The 15,063-nt window shown below is 39.2% G+C and overlaps 1 protein-coding gene across 1 annotated transcript in view; it reads right to left on the bottom strand.

Moving 5' to 3' along the window:
* The window catches only part of LOC148335383 (receptor-type tyrosine-protein phosphatase eta-like), a 30,379-nt gene continuing 15,316 nt past the window's right edge, over positions 1 to 15,063 (bottom strand). Inside the window, exons 7-30 of the mRNA XM_088299174.1 lie at positions 14,775 to 15,047; positions 14,001 to 14,267; positions 13,614 to 13,877; positions 12,440 to 12,703; positions 12,113 to 12,355; positions 11,773 to 12,036; positions 11,156 to 11,416; positions 10,805 to 11,065; positions 9,543 to 9,812; positions 9,197 to 9,463; positions 7,739 to 8,014; positions 7,515 to 7,664; positions 7,195 to 7,396; positions 6,416 to 6,537; positions 6,240 to 6,327; positions 6,115 to 6,159; positions 5,833 to 5,920; positions 4,835 to 4,925; positions 3,612 to 3,688; positions 3,328 to 3,462; positions 2,454 to 2,570; positions 1,971 to 2,131; positions 1,353 to 1,488; positions 1 to 1,267 (exon numbers count right to left, since the gene is read on the bottom strand). Coding sequence (XP_088155300.1) covers positions 1,127 to 1,267; positions 1,353 to 1,488; positions 1,971 to 2,131; positions 2,454 to 2,570; positions 3,328 to 3,462; positions 3,612 to 3,688; positions 4,835 to 4,925; positions 5,833 to 5,920; positions 6,115 to 6,159; positions 6,240 to 6,327; positions 6,416 to 6,537; positions 7,195 to 7,396; positions 7,515 to 7,664; positions 7,739 to 8,014; positions 9,197 to 9,463; positions 9,543 to 9,812; positions 10,805 to 11,065; positions 11,156 to 11,416; positions 11,773 to 12,036; positions 12,113 to 12,355; positions 12,440 to 12,703; positions 13,614 to 13,877; positions 14,001 to 14,267; positions 14,775 to 15,047 — 4,463 coding nt within the window. The 3' untranslated portion in view covers positions 1 to 1,126. The remainder of the gene's footprint in view (positions 1,268 to 1,352; positions 1,489 to 1,970; positions 2,132 to 2,453; positions 2,571 to 3,327; positions 3,463 to 3,611; positions 3,689 to 4,834; positions 4,926 to 5,832; positions 5,921 to 6,114; positions 6,160 to 6,239; positions 6,328 to 6,415; positions 6,538 to 7,194; positions 7,397 to 7,514; positions 7,665 to 7,738; positions 8,015 to 9,196; positions 9,464 to 9,542; positions 9,813 to 10,804; positions 11,066 to 11,155; positions 11,417 to 11,772; positions 12,037 to 12,112; positions 12,356 to 12,439; positions 12,704 to 13,613; positions 13,878 to 14,000; positions 14,268 to 14,774; positions 15,048 to 15,063) is intronic.

Here is a 15,063-nt window from a genome sequence, read left to right as displayed (position 1 = left end):
TTAAATCGTATACGGATTTATTTGTGTGGGCGCCAACGTGTAGGCATTAACGTGCACATTGTTTAAACTCGCACATTCCAAAGAGCGCCCTCTGGTGGCAGTCACATAAGCAAGCAACAAGTCTAACGTAATGGCATAAAGTACATTTCAGATTTTGCTTTACATATCACACGACTAATAAACTCGGAGGATTTACAGAATTGCATTGTACCAGCAAGCATCTCATAGCAAATAACACAAACGTAAAATACATTTAGCATTTATTTGTTTCCCGAGTATGCACTTCCTGAATTTCTTAAAGTGCTTATGAAAACAACAGACTGATACGCTGGCGATTGGAAGTTTTCAAATAATGTACCGGTTTCGTTAAAAAAAAGGAGTTCATTTTTAAGTGTCAAAAGATAAACATTCGAATAATGTTCATCACATGCATGGACGTTTGACGACAATATACGCAGCAGGCAGTGACACGAGAATGCGGATGCTCTTCAACAATAAAATGACCGCATAAAACAAATCTTAACTATTCCAAAGTGACAAAATTATACATCTGATAAAAAGTCTCTATACGTACAAATGAGTAGATGAGATACATGAATGCATCCAGTGCATTAATCACATCAGTACAAAAAATACAAAAACACAATATCTAATATACACATAACAACTACTTGTTGTACAGTTCAAAGTAACATACGTTGTGCAAAGCGATAAAAAAATGTCATATTATTCAATTCTATTTACATGGTCAATAGTTATAGCGCGCCATCAATTTGAGTGTCACTTGAGCGCCATCTGCTGGTTTTAAACCACATTGGGGGAAGCACAAGACCAACATTTCAGCCAACCATCATTTTCGGAATCGCTTATTCTTGATTTAAGACCATTTCTGTTTACACTTTACAAGTGTCAGTAATAATCACCATGAACCTGAGTAGTCATACACAGTAGAGGGCCAGCATACAGTAGACAGCTACACAATTCAAATATATTACAGGAAACTACCACACCAGTTTAATATTTGGTTAACAATGTCATGATGAAACGTGACAAGATTTTGATTCTGAGAGATAGAAGATTCCTAAACAAGAACGTGGCAGGTGGAAGATGAGTAGTCCAGCAGGGCTTATGTATTGTAGCCTTTTCTGGGTTCCACATTTTCATAAATGGAGAGTGCGGCTGTATTTTGGTAGATTAGATCCACATTAGTTCCAGTTCTTGATCGTATTATATCCATTGCACATTGGTTTAAAATCACATACTGGTCCTGCACAGACAAAAATCTACATGTTAACCACTTTGACCACATCTGACAATTACACAAAGAAATCGGAATGTAGTGTTGTATGCACCTCTGTCTGCACCATGAGTGGGCGGTGCATGCGCAGGTCATGGATGACTCCATATACATCCACCACATTTTCCCTTTCAATTTGAAAGATGAGACGATCAATTGCTATGAAGGTGCCAGTGCGGCCCACCCCAGCACTGAAAGGGAGACAGACATGACAGGTGAACATTTGCACAGCATTGAAGGGGTGTGGCCATGTCAATGTGCCTCAACATTGGTATTTACACCAGATGAGAGCTGTATAAAATTTGGTCAGGAAGTTTTATTTATCTCACAGTTCTGAGGTTCATCAAATTTAAGCACTACTGTCCTCGTAAAGACAGACTTTTTTACACCTTGAATTGCATCTCAGTAAATTCTTCAGTGTCCGTAATTTTTATCCAGTGAGCGATTGTCTTTACCCATAAAATCAAAATATCTTAGTGTCATGAAGAGTTTATGACATCTACATGATGCCAATGACATCAAAGTCACACTCAATCCCCTCTGGAGATTAGTCCAGGTTGTAACTGCTACATTTAGATAAAGCTTGATTTTACTGCAAGTACCTGATTATATGCGGTTTGTCATTGAACTACAAACATTCCAAAAGTGTCTCTGACTGTTTGTTCTAACAAACCTGCAGTGGACCACTGTGGGGGAGTTGGTGGAATATTGGTCCATGTGTTCTCTGACCAGGTGTCTGAAGCTGATTAGAAGCTCGGTGGTTTCCGGCACCCCGTGGTCGGGCCAGGCTGTGAAGTGGAATTGGCGAACTGAACGAGTTTCAGCTGTTTTCACCTATGGGCAGACATCTACATGGATGAGCATTAACATATCACAACTAACTTCAATTCACAATGTTTCAGCATGTATTTTCTACAGATAGAACATGTTGCCTAATATTGTATTTTCATGTTTTAAGTAGTAAGTGACGATAGTTGGTTAAACTGCAAGAACTAGACTCTTGGGACAAAAATGGGGAGTCACCACAATTTGATGTCTCTAGTGTCCATAGGTTCCTAATTTTAGCATGCTCAATATAACATTGTTGAAAGTTGAGAACAAGCATTACCGTTCAGAAAAAGAAATTAAACAATTATTGTTGATAGGTTTTTCTTACATTTTTAATTTCAAAGTCCCTAATGGTCCAGTCATCAAGTGGTATTTCAGAGGTTGTTGTTACACGGATGTATTCAAAGTGTTTGGCGCTTGAATGCCAGTACTGCTCACATTTGATCTGTTGAGAGAAAAAAAAAATACAAAATACATTATTTTATCTTTTTAGAATGCAACTGTCATGTAACGTCACTGTTGTCACAAAATATATTGTTTTATGTCGTTTTTGTTCTCTTGTTTTGTGCTTTGGTCATTTCTCTGTTCCATCTCGAACCTGATTGGTCTGACTGCATTTCACCAAATTAACCATCACAATGCCAATAACCACAGAGGGAGTATATTAAAAACAATACAAAAAAATATAGAGATCCAACAGACAGGCATCTGAAAGGACAACCAAGAAAATGAAAAAAAAAGGTATACAAGCTATATTGCATTTTGTAACCCAAGTGTATCATCACACAGTCACAGAGCTAGAGCAAACAACAAAGAAAGAAAGGAACAAAGAAAGAAAGAAAGAAGGAGAGAAGGAGATAGAAAGAATGGAAGACTGACAGACAGGGATATAGACAAGAAGTCAGTGCACAGCTAGACAGAAAGAACAAAATAAAGAAAGAAAGAAAAAAAGAAAAACAGCACTTTCTGATGGAGACATTTTCTGCAGAAAGCAATGTTAATAATCAGTTTTAGTAATGTTTAATAAAAATGTTTTTTTTTACACTAATACTTTGCTATGATTCGTAACTTATTATGCTTTGTCGCATACAGAGAGGAGGGGCACAAAATGCGACCAAGCTACTGACAATGTATCCGTCGAAATGTTCTCGTTGAGCATTGTTGAAGCCAGTTTTGTTTGTGTTATGTGGACATGTACTCACTCTGCCTTGCTCATTACAGCGGGTAAGCATGACCAGGGTGTGCACGTTCTTCTCCCATATCATCCTCCAAAAATCCTTGACAGTGTCGGGCAAAGGACCCTGAGCTGCAATGAACTCCTTTCTGGAGTTGTAACCCTGCCAAATGACACCGCAGTGCATGCAACAAACATCAACTCGGTTCACATTTCCACCAGACTCACAGGTTAACAATATAAATGAAGGGCTGAAGACAAAAGCTGTGGAATGATGAGGCGATGACCGAGGCAGAAGGAGTCAGTACGCACCGGCATGTAGTTAGCATTGATGTAGTCATCAAATGGACTTCCATGAATGATAGAGAGTTTCACTCTAGAGGAATCATCTAGAAAGTATGAGAAGTGTGAGCATTAAACAAGGAATTTATGATGAAATAGCGGGTGTTGTGCAGAGATGGGACTTGACCCTTTTTTGCCGGTCAGTCCACCGCCCTCTGGCCGCTATCTCGGTACGTTCCGGCCTCGACCGTCCAGCTTTATTCATAAAAATTGTCGGCCCCTGACTACGTTCCGACCCCTGACGCCACCCCAGGGGGAGAGATGCTAACGGCAGAGGTTTATTTAAACATCGTTAGCTGCCGAATTTACGATTCAAATCCGCTTATTTTATTATGGACTTATTATGGGCTTATTTGTCACCTTATTAGTCTCCTTCTTCTTTCTTCTTCTCCACGAATTTGCCCAATGCAAGTAAGTATGTGTATTTGGTGTTATAGAGATTGTTGTACTGCCCCCGCCCCTCTTGTATTACCCTGTGGGAGGCGCTAAAATGGACTAACACCTGCCTTCGTTAATCAAACACTTTTGTATAATTTGTCACCGCCCGCCCCCCACCCTATCTGGCCGGACCGTTCCGCCCCCAGGACGGACTGCCCAGCTCTGTTGTTGTGCAAGCATTTTTTTTTAAAGAAGAGTGCAACTCACCATCACATGACACCTTATGAACTACACCCTCACAGTATAACAACATCCATGTAAGAGCTGTATCAAAATTCTGGTTTTGCAATATTTCCCAGTCCTGACTGAAAGTGTACAGATTATTAAGTGAACACTATGTAGACCGTGTAGAACACCAGGATTTGATGTGAGGTCTTCTTTTCACCGTAATTTTGGACTGAGGGAAAATGCAAACGTATGGACTGCAAGAATTTCCTTTACACTAAAAGGAGCGCTGACACACAGTCAAACCTGGAGCTTTTTTGTTCTGAAGCAACAGAGCTAATAATATTAATCATACAGAACAACATTATTTATGTGACAAACAAATGAACATTGTAATCTTTCATTTGAAAATTTCACCCCTCGTACTGGAACTCATTGCATTATACGGGTGTAGATAATATCATGGTGAACAGTATTTATGTTTTTTGTGTTTTTTTTGTTTTACTGATTATATGTACAAACACAAGTACTAGTTTATAGACAGACAAGTAGTATTGTCGAGTTGGATCTTCCAAATATTAGTGACTCACAGGGAAGTACATTGTTGTAGCGATTCTTGGCCTTGTTCTCTTGAATCAGTGCACATGCTTTTGACTGAGATGTGCCAACCAGCCTGAGGTCCTTAAAGAAAGAAAAAAACATAACCCAATGTTGGGATACATATTGTAAGAATTTCATTGGATCAGTTATTAAAAGAGGAGTTAGTAGTTTAAAAAAAGTAAAACTCTTCATCTTATATGTCAAAATTGTCTGTATGAGCTATTATTAAAATGTACTTTTGAAAAAGTATCATTCAATGTCACCATCTTATGCCTCTGATTTTATTTTTAATTATTATTTAAAAAGTTGTTACACTACAATAAGAATGGTGTATCAGTCGTGGCAGAAGGATTGAGTGCGTCAATCATTGCCGTACACGCTCACATATGTCTTCGTGGACAACACACATGCCTTTGGGTGTAAAAACTGGCGCATCTTCATTTCCGTGCATGTAAAAGTCTCATTTAGCATAATTGGGAATTTGACAGCTCGCACCGAGCTGCCTCATGGATGCAGGTCGAAGTATTATGTGGTAAACTTGATCGAGGTGTTGGCATAAACCGACATCATCATCGTTCCCACCAGTTTGTCAGGTAATCTTATCACCTTTCTTATAATTTTATTGGATTGTACCTTCAAAAAAAAACACACCGACAAAATTTTGTGTTTGCAACTTTCCAACGTGAATAAGTCATGCTACCAATGTAGCAGTTTTTGCTAACATCAACTTGTATACAGTGTGCGTTGCAGTGCCTGTCGCGCGCACGTTTGTGATGGGCGTGGCTTTCGTTAGAAATACGAGGCAGGGAAGGATGCAAAGGTTACTAGCAGCTTGAAACCGCACTTTTAATCTACATAAGACCGAATACCTATTTTTACCCATCCATCCATCCATTATCTGTACCGCTTCTCCTCACTCGGGTCGCTGAAAAGTGAATGTGAGCAGTAAATTGACTGAGGTGGTCAAGATGTTTAGCAAATGTTTCACCTCAAACTCCTCTGCAAAGCCACAATTAGAGTCCGCCTTCTGCTTTTTGTAGTAAGCTTCATAGTCCTCCACCCTCACTGCTGCACTTCTGCTCAGAGGGAGGACAAGAAGAATGATGAGAACTTTTTAGGAAACACAATGATTCATTTCTCCTTAACTTTGAAGGCCCATACTTACACTGCATCTCTAAAAAGAAAATTAAAGTAACATTGACCGACAGTTATGGAAGACAATGGAAATGGAAATGTACACATAAATATGAAAGAAATTAACATTTTTTACCTCAAAGAATGAATCTGGATGTCTGAGGATTCTTTTTTGGACAACCTGCATCATTCAAACAAGGAGTTGAAAGGTGTGCCTTACACACATATGTGACTTGACATGACTTCATGAATGTAACAGACCTTTTCCAGTAAACAATGAAGCCAATAAGAATGATGAAGAGAATGCTGAAAATCCCCAGTGTTGCTCCGACAGCAACGCTGATGACAACTATGACATCGACAAAGATTATGGCTCGACTTGAAAGAGTAAGAAAGCAAACACGTGATGTGGGCATTTCATATTGAACCGGCATTACCTGGGTCCTGTGGGAGTTTTATCACAGGGTAGAAATTTGTGATTGCGATCTTGAGTGTATTTGAGCTGACTTGGATTAGGTTGTCTTTCATGCTCATTCTAGTGAACAACACAATGGCATACCTGCAGGATAAAAGATGTGAAAACAAAACAACTAATGTTGTAAGATGTGCGAACTAATGAAATGAATATTGCTTAATGACGGTAGTGACTCAGATCAACAGTCTCTATTCAATTGTGCACTGTGATAACACTCTTCAAGTTTGCGACTGGTGCTTGGCCCTTTTTTCAAACAAGACCCCAGACTTAGTGTGCTATTTGGGGGTACTGGAGGAAAAACAAAAGATCCTTTAAAAAATCTTGGCAGAAAATTTGCTCGACTAGTACTTAGAGTGCCACCTCCATTTACCATACTTTTTTTCTAAGGGGAAAAGAAGATTTTTGAGAAGCCGCTATTTTTTAATACAAAGAAATATATCCACATTTCTACATGTAATGTTATGTCTTTACAGCAATGTTATTTTAAAAATATCTTCTTATTTAGATCTATGAAAAGAAGAGAAGAAAAAGGCACAATATAAAGGAAGTGTTCCTGGTATGACGCACGGCAGTTCTTTAACACAACAAACTACTGCTTTCACATTAATAAAGGGTTGAATTAATCCACAGTGTCCATAAAAAATATTATTATATTATTATCTTTATCAATATATATTTTTTACTGAGCTGTTGTATTGGATGGATGGATGCTAGATGTAGCAGATGTTTTTAAAGTCTTACGTGTATCTTCGATTGCCACGAAGGGCTCCATTGGTGTAGCCCTTCCATTCCGAACCATCTCCAATCTCGACAGAAATGTTCTCTTGACTGCGTAATAGACCATTTCTCTCCTTGACGGTTGCCAGGTAGACCGGAGTCTGATTGTCAATCCACTGTTGATATGTTTTCCCCAAGTACTCACTCATATTAGCCATATCAGCTTCTGAAGGTACAGACATAAGAGACTGATTATCATATTAACAAAGCAAAACACAAATATTTAGGTAGGAGGATGAAATTAAAATACTGTGAAAATAAGAAAAAGAGGATTTTAAACATACCTTTTATATTTTCGGTCACTAAAACACCAAAATGAGTGATTGGCCCATTGGTTTCCTCCATCAGTCTGGAATTGATCTCAATAGAGAATCTGTTGTATACTTTCTCATTCACACTGGTCAGTGACTGATAGTTTTCTGGAATTGGTGGGTCTGCCAAAACATGACAGCAAATATATAGATTGTTGTCTTTAAAAAGTGAAAGTGAAACGAAAAACATGTCCAACCTGTGATGCCAGTTCTGCAGTGGAGAGCCACTGGAGTAGAAGGTTCTCCACAGCTCAGCGTCTCCATCATTATGTTGTATGAAGTGTAGTGACTTAGGTTGGAGATGGTTTGGCTACAGCTTTGGTTACAGGTGCTTGTCCCAATCATCATTTCAGGATCATTTATCGTGACACGAAAATCATGAAATTGGCCTTCGGGCTTATTCCAGGACAAGATAATTTCTGCATTTGGAATGTCTGGACCTTCACATGTTGCATTTCTCACTCGGCTTGCATCTGGAGTAGATATGGAAGAGGGAGATTATTTAAATACTTCTTAGACACACAAGGCAATGTATGATTTTATAACTTGCCCATTTTGAACCGTTTATACACTTGAATTGCCTGTTTATTACCCTTTTAAATAATTTTCCATTCATAAGCGTCATGTATTTGTGGGATGAGCAGCATAACCTAGAATGTACAAAAAATGGATTCTGATACTGAGTATATTTATTCTTTTAACAAATGGCCCACTGCTGCGGAAGAACCCGTTGGCGCCTAAACTGCCAGGCACATGATGTGTTTTTTAGAGACCACCTCCAAAATGTGTAAGGGAAAAGAATGGAGAGGCCTTCTTACAGAACTCAACCCCACTGAACACTTTCGAGGTTACTTCTGCAGTTGTAACATATGCAGCCATGTTGGCAAACTTATAACTCCTTGCTGTGGAGTGACAGTGACCAGGATGGTGAGAAGCAATTGGAGGTGGTGCAGTCCCAACTTCCTGACTAAATGCTAAAGATGTACTTTAATCATCAAATCCACAAGAAGTATACTTAAAAGTTAAAAACAACAGCAGAATAAGATGTTACAACAGATAAATGATCGACCAAAGTTTCGTTTTGTTGATTCTCAGCATCATTTTAAATAGAGTAAATGTGCCCTTTCTTTTCGAGAGACTCTAAAAATTATACCTGTCAACAAATATTTTATTGTGTTATCGTAAAGTATGAAAGAATAAATGAGCGTGTAAAATCTTGTCCTACATTGATCGCTATCATATTCTTAATGTCGCTTCTGAGAGAAAGAGGTTGGGTCCTGTCCCTGTCTGATGTGCTGCTTGTCATTTTGATAGCTTGACAATAAAAGCACACTGATTCCTGAATGTGCTTAGATTGATTTAATAAGCTTTCACTTTTCCACACACTTAGGATGGCACTGTATGACACATGTAGTGTAGTGGCGCAGTATCAAAGCACGGCATAGCAAAGCAGTCAACAAAAAATTGCTACTACTACTGGAAAGCATTTACATTACCCAGCATTCACCACCTTTGTCACATCACATGACCCAAGTACTAACACATTACCACAGCAATCAAACACCACAAGATCCTAAATTAGGACTCCTACATTTACTAAACACAATAAGAACAGTTCACTGTGATGTGTAATGTGTAAGATGTTGTGACCATACCTGTGCAAGAGGAAATGCTTCTGGGAGCACCCAGAGTTTGATCCTGAGTCTCAGTGATGACAGAAATGTTATACCTGCTGCCTGGGACCAGGTTTTTGATAGTATGCATTGTTTGGTTAGCCACGGTACTGCCATTGATGGGCCAATCAGAGCTTTGCCAGGTCAAATTGTAGCGATAGCTTTCCTTGTGTTCATCAGGTTCAAACCATGTGACTGTGATGTTTTCCTCTTCTGTAGAAGTGTTGAGGAACTTCACATGCAAGGGTTCTAAGGGAATTAGAGAGGTGAAAGAGTTATCCCTGAGATCAGGCACATTTGTGCATTCAAAGGTTAAAAAAATGCTTACTTGTGGTGACCAAACAGGTGCGAATCACTTGATTCCTAAAACCCAAGACTCCGATTGTTGATATGGAAATGTTGTAGGGGGTCCCAGAGAGCAAGCGTTTAAAAGTATGACTGGTGTTGGTGGTATTGATGTTTCCACTTCCCTTAGGTGGCGCAATTGTTAGCTGGTAGAAGAACGATGTGCCATTCATCATGGGAGCATCTGTCCACCTTGCTTCTATTGAGTTTGTTGACTTGGTGACGATCTCAATTGACCCAGGCGGGTTTGGAACTTTGGGAGTTGGTAAATAAAAGAGTTAACTTCAAGAAGGAAAGTAATGCTAGGCTATGCTATGCTACATAACTTAATTAGCATACCATCATGTTATTTAATGTTATGCAAATTTCTAGAAAACTAAATCCACATCATTTGCTAAAATGAGCTCAAATTAAATAACAATACAACTGTATAAAAAACAAGTTGTAATATTATGATGAGAAAAAAATTGCAATATTATGTAATGTATTATGAAAAAAAAAAGATTGTAATCATAAATGTATGCTTGTGTTATGTTTTAGACTGTCAACATCCAGTTTTGTAAAGTTTCACAAACAATAAAAGTCAGTGTTTTCATTTCAGAAACATGAACAATATCATCTGCAAAAACAGGTTATTGTACTCATGCAATTGTTGGGGTTTGTTCCAGAGAAAAAATGAAATTGCTTGTGTTATTGTCAGTTGAAAGTGTTTTTATTTGATGGATATATCCTGAGCTGGGCAGTCCGTCCCGGGGGCGGAATTGTCCGGACTGCTGGGGGGCATAACATTGTCGAAGGCCAACAATTTTTATGACTAAAAATTCATAAGGAGGGCGAGGGCCTGACTGACAAAAAAGAGTCAAGTGCCCATCTTTGTAATTATCTAATATGTGTCATGAGACAGTGGCATCTGGTCTCAGACAGCGTGTGTGGTATTATGACACCGTTATGATTTTTGTTTGCACTTCATTATGACCCTAATATCCCTTTGTACAATTTTGTTTGGATCCCTGGCTGGGTGATATATGTCATTGTTTAAACTGAAAACTGAATAAGTTATTACTCAAAACTGTAATATTCTAAGCACAGATTACTGTATACGACTGTGGGGAATTAGCAAACAAATGAACAAATTCAAATTTGGCACAACTCATCATAATATTGTGCTGGTGTACGTAATGCAATGACTGGTGAGTGTGCACACGAGTGTGTTACTACATATTGCATGAATAAATTTGTACTTACAGGTAGCATTTGTAACTAATTCAGATGACACATTGAATGGTCCGCTATGGGATATCACTTTGGCGCTGTACAGGCTTCCAGCCGACAGCCCCTTGAAAAGCAAGGAGTTTTTGGTGGACTCCACCGTCTGTGACTGGGACGTAGAAGAGCTGTTGAGGTAAACACTATACATCTCTACATTCCCTGATGGGGTAATCCATGACACCAGGACTGACATGTTTGAGCCTCGACTGGAGATCCCAAGTTGTACTGCCTCTGGCACTGATAACATGACAGGAGAAAACAACCACTTGAGTTTGAGAAATAACGGGAAGAAAGTGCATCCATCCAAATGACGAATTAAAGTCTTACTTGTGTACTGAGAAATGCAGCGTTCTTCCCCTTCTGTGCCATCCCCTGCTTGGACATATACACAGAAAGTGCACTGTGTCCCAGGATTGAGGTCTGTGATCACGGCAATTTCCTTTACCACAGTTTGGTTTAGGAAGCTACAGCCAGTTGTCTCTATCCGATAGATGTACTCGGGCTTGTGTTGTAACGGTTCCAACCAAACCAGTTGGATTGCAGTTGAGTTTATGGTGTGCGCATCCAGTTCATTAATCGCATATGGGCCTAGAAAACACATGTATAATGTTTCCTTTGATTAATATAAAGATGGTTGTTAAAATACTGCATATCATTAGTCTAATTTCATCCTTGAATTTTTCCTGAAGATTATTTCCCACCAAAGTGACATCACAGTCCCTGCCCAAGAGATGGGCATGATGAACGAAGGATATTGAACACTGCAGTCATATAAAACATTAGTAGTGAGTGTATATGACCAAGAAATGAAGCATCAGATTTTTTCCCCTTTTTCTTTCAATATTACTTTTATTTAAATATATATATAATTTAATACTATTTGATCTAAAAAATGTATATCTTTTTTTTTTGATAATGAGGATGCTCTTATAGTACATACGTACGTGTAAAGAAGGAGCTGATCTGAGGTGATGACAGAGTGCAATCTGCTGCTTGTGTGTAGACGGTGAAGGTGTACTCGTTGCCAGAGAGAAGGCCAGAGATAATGATGGACAAGTTTCTGGAGACCACTTCAAATGGTGGAAACGTTCCATTGGTGACATGCACTAGGTATGAGTAGTCGGGCTTTTTTTCTGGTTGCTCCCACACCAACATGACAGCATTTGTAGTAATTTCTTCCGCGTTCAAATTGGTGACGGAATATGGTCCTAAGGCAAACAGAATGAAAAACAAAATGAGAAGTTTTCTGGCTTTACATTTGACCTCCCATGCTAATTCACTTACTTGTATAATTATTTGCTGTTACCGCTGTGCTTTTATAACCCATCACCCCAATAGTTGCAACAGAAATGGAGTATGGGCTTCCAGATTTGAGATTGTTCAAAAGAAACCAGTTTTGTGTGATGGATTGGGCATTGACACTGAATTTGTATTGATTTCGATCCATATCATCTGGGTGGGCCCAGGTGAAATTAATCGAGCTGACAGTCTGCAACTCAACACTTATGGGTCCAGGAGGGGTTGGAACTGATCAAGAGAAAAAGACAAGTTTTATTGGTTACTATTTGAAAAAAGCGTACGTCATCTTCAAAACAAGATGAGTTAACTCACATGTTGCATTGCAGTAAGTGACATTTTCACTCTCGAAAGTCCCACTTTTGCTTATCACCGTTACACAGTAAAGAACGCCTGGCTTCAGGTCTGTAAATAATGTGTTGAGAATTGAGTTACTCAGATTTTTCTTTGCAATTTCAGATTCGGAGTCTTCGTTCAACAGGACAGTGTAGGAATCCACATGCCCCATAGGAGCACTCCAGCAAACAGACAAATTTGTCGTTGTCCCTATGGCGCTGATGTCTGAAACTAACCCAGGCTCTGAAAAGAGAAGACAAATATCAGATTTACTTGTACTGTGGCCAGGATGCATATTGCATATTTCTCAACTGCAAAGAGTATCAGACAGCTATTCGGAGTAATTAGGGGTTTCATCGGCACTGTAGGTGGATGGGAGTGAGGCTTTATTTTAAAAATAAAATGCTAATTTGAATATTTACTAATAAGAATTAAAATTCCCACAATAATAATAATCCTTTGTGCGGTTTACGTTTTATATAGTACATGCAAACACCACGCAGGATGGCCGGAGCCGGAATCGACCCCACAACCTCTGTACTGTGAGGCCATTGTGCTAACCAGTCTCCCACAATGCCGCCTATTCTTCTTTTTTTAATTATTTTTATTAGCATTATCCTTATTATTGTTATTATTATTATTATTATTATTAGTAGTAGTAGTAGTAGTAGAAGTAGTAGTAGTAGTAGTAGTAGTAGTAGTAGTAGTAGTACTTGTAGTAGTATGGTAGGCCCGGTGGACGACTGGTTAGCATGATGGCCTCACAGTGCAGAGGTCGTGGGATCAATCCCAGCTCCGGTCTTCTCTTTGTGGAGTTTGGATGTTCTCCCCGTGCCTGCGTGAGTTTCCTCCGGGTACTCCGGTTCCCTCCCACATTCCAAAAAAAAAAAACATGCATGGCAGGTTGATTGGGCACTCTAAATTGCCACTAGGTATGAGTGTGAGCGCGGAGGGTTGTTCGTCTGTGTGCCCTGCGATTGGCTGGCAACCAGTTCAGGGTGTATCCCGCCTACTGCCTGAAGATAGCTGGGCTAAACTCAAGCACCCCCCGCAACCCTTGTAAGGAGAAGCGGTACAGATAATGGATGGATGGATTTATTATTATTATTATTATTATTACATTTTTAAAAAGTATGAGTGAGTGAGGCCTTACTTGTGTATTGCGATATCTGTTCCAATGAAGAATTCAGCCCCTCTAAAACTGTGAACACCTCAAAGCTGTAAAGAGTTCCAGGGGTCAGATTGAAGAAGGTATACATTTTTGTTTTAGTTATCCCATGCTGAACTACTTTGTTGTCCTGGGATGCAATTAGCTGATAGCTATAGGTGTCCTTGTAGTCACTTGATCTTAACCATATCAACTGGATGGCTGTTGTGTTATAATCCTTCACTTTGAGTTCAATCACAGCATTTGGCTCTACACAGAAAAGAGAAGAGGTTTTTGTCAGAGTTAACATAAGACAAATATTTTTGTTAAAATCAACATGACCATCTCAAGAAAGTATGTGCGTGTCATATATTTTCAAAAAGAATGCCTTACTTGTGTAAGTGACTGTCTGCTCTTTTGTAGATTCACTTTCTGCTGCTAACGTAGCAACACTAATGTTGTACTTAGTTCCTGGTTCCAGGTCATGTACATCAGTGTTGTTATCACGGACTGTTTGTTCATTCACAATTGCTCCTGTAGAGTTGTAGATCTGAACCAAGTATTTGTAAAATGTCTGCATCCCGCGAGGGTTGGTCCATGCCACACTTATCGAGGTTGTATTGATTGGACTGGCCACAAGGTTTAGCACAGGGTTGGGAGCTAGAAAAAAAAGTATCGCATGTATTCAAATATGAGGCTGATACAACTAAAGAGAGGTTGTATTCAACAATCAACAAACTAGCAGGTTGCTACGGGTGTGTTCTAATAGACAAGCTCCAAGCTTTTAAACAATGGATAAAGAGAAATACATGGCTGCTGCCATAAAAGCATTTTTTCAAGCTTTATTTGACTGGCCATGTGGCTCTATAAGCTTTGTCCGCAAAATAATATTAGAAATTCTTAGCCTGTCCAACAAAAGTTGTTAGAACATTCGTTTTTCTGATGACATTTTAGGATTAACTTGAATTGCGCTTTGGCTTGACCATTACTGGAAGGGTGACCGAATGTCCTCTTATGTCTGGACAAAAAAAAAAAAAAAAAATTAAAACATCATTTAAGGAAGAGGATCTTACCCTGTATGTGGGTGCTATTTTGAAATGCTAACACATACCATGAAAGGCAAATATATACACAAAGTGTTAAAGCAGATCTTTGTAGTGTACTCACAGGTGTATGCTGATTTATGGACTGTAACGCTTCTCAGATTTTGGGGTCCAACTGTGGTCACGGTTATATTGTACAGTGTTCCAGAAGAGAGCTCTGACAGCATCATGCTGTTGTTGGTGGTGTTAATGGTTTGCCTGTTACCACCTGGTGTTTGATAGGTGATGTGGTAACTGATAAAGGGAGCACCCTCCATTTTAGTGGGACTCTCCCATCGAAGGTCAAGTGAAGTCGTTGTCCTTTTACTGATATTAAGGGACCCAGGTGGGGTCGGAACTGATCATTTGAAAAA

Source organism: Idiotropiscis lumnitzeri, chromosome 6 (assembly GCF_059441095.1).
Source record: "Idiotropiscis lumnitzeri isolate Australia: NSW breed Sydney's pygmy pipehorse chromosome 6, RoL_Ilum_1.0, whole genome shotgun sequence".
In the NCBI taxonomy this organism is placed as follows: domain Eukaryota; kingdom Metazoa; phylum Chordata; class Actinopteri; order Syngnathiformes; family Syngnathidae; genus Idiotropiscis; species Idiotropiscis lumnitzeri.
The sequence above is the reverse complement of the archived record's forward strand: the minus strand, read 5'-3'. Positions and strand labels throughout refer to the sequence as shown.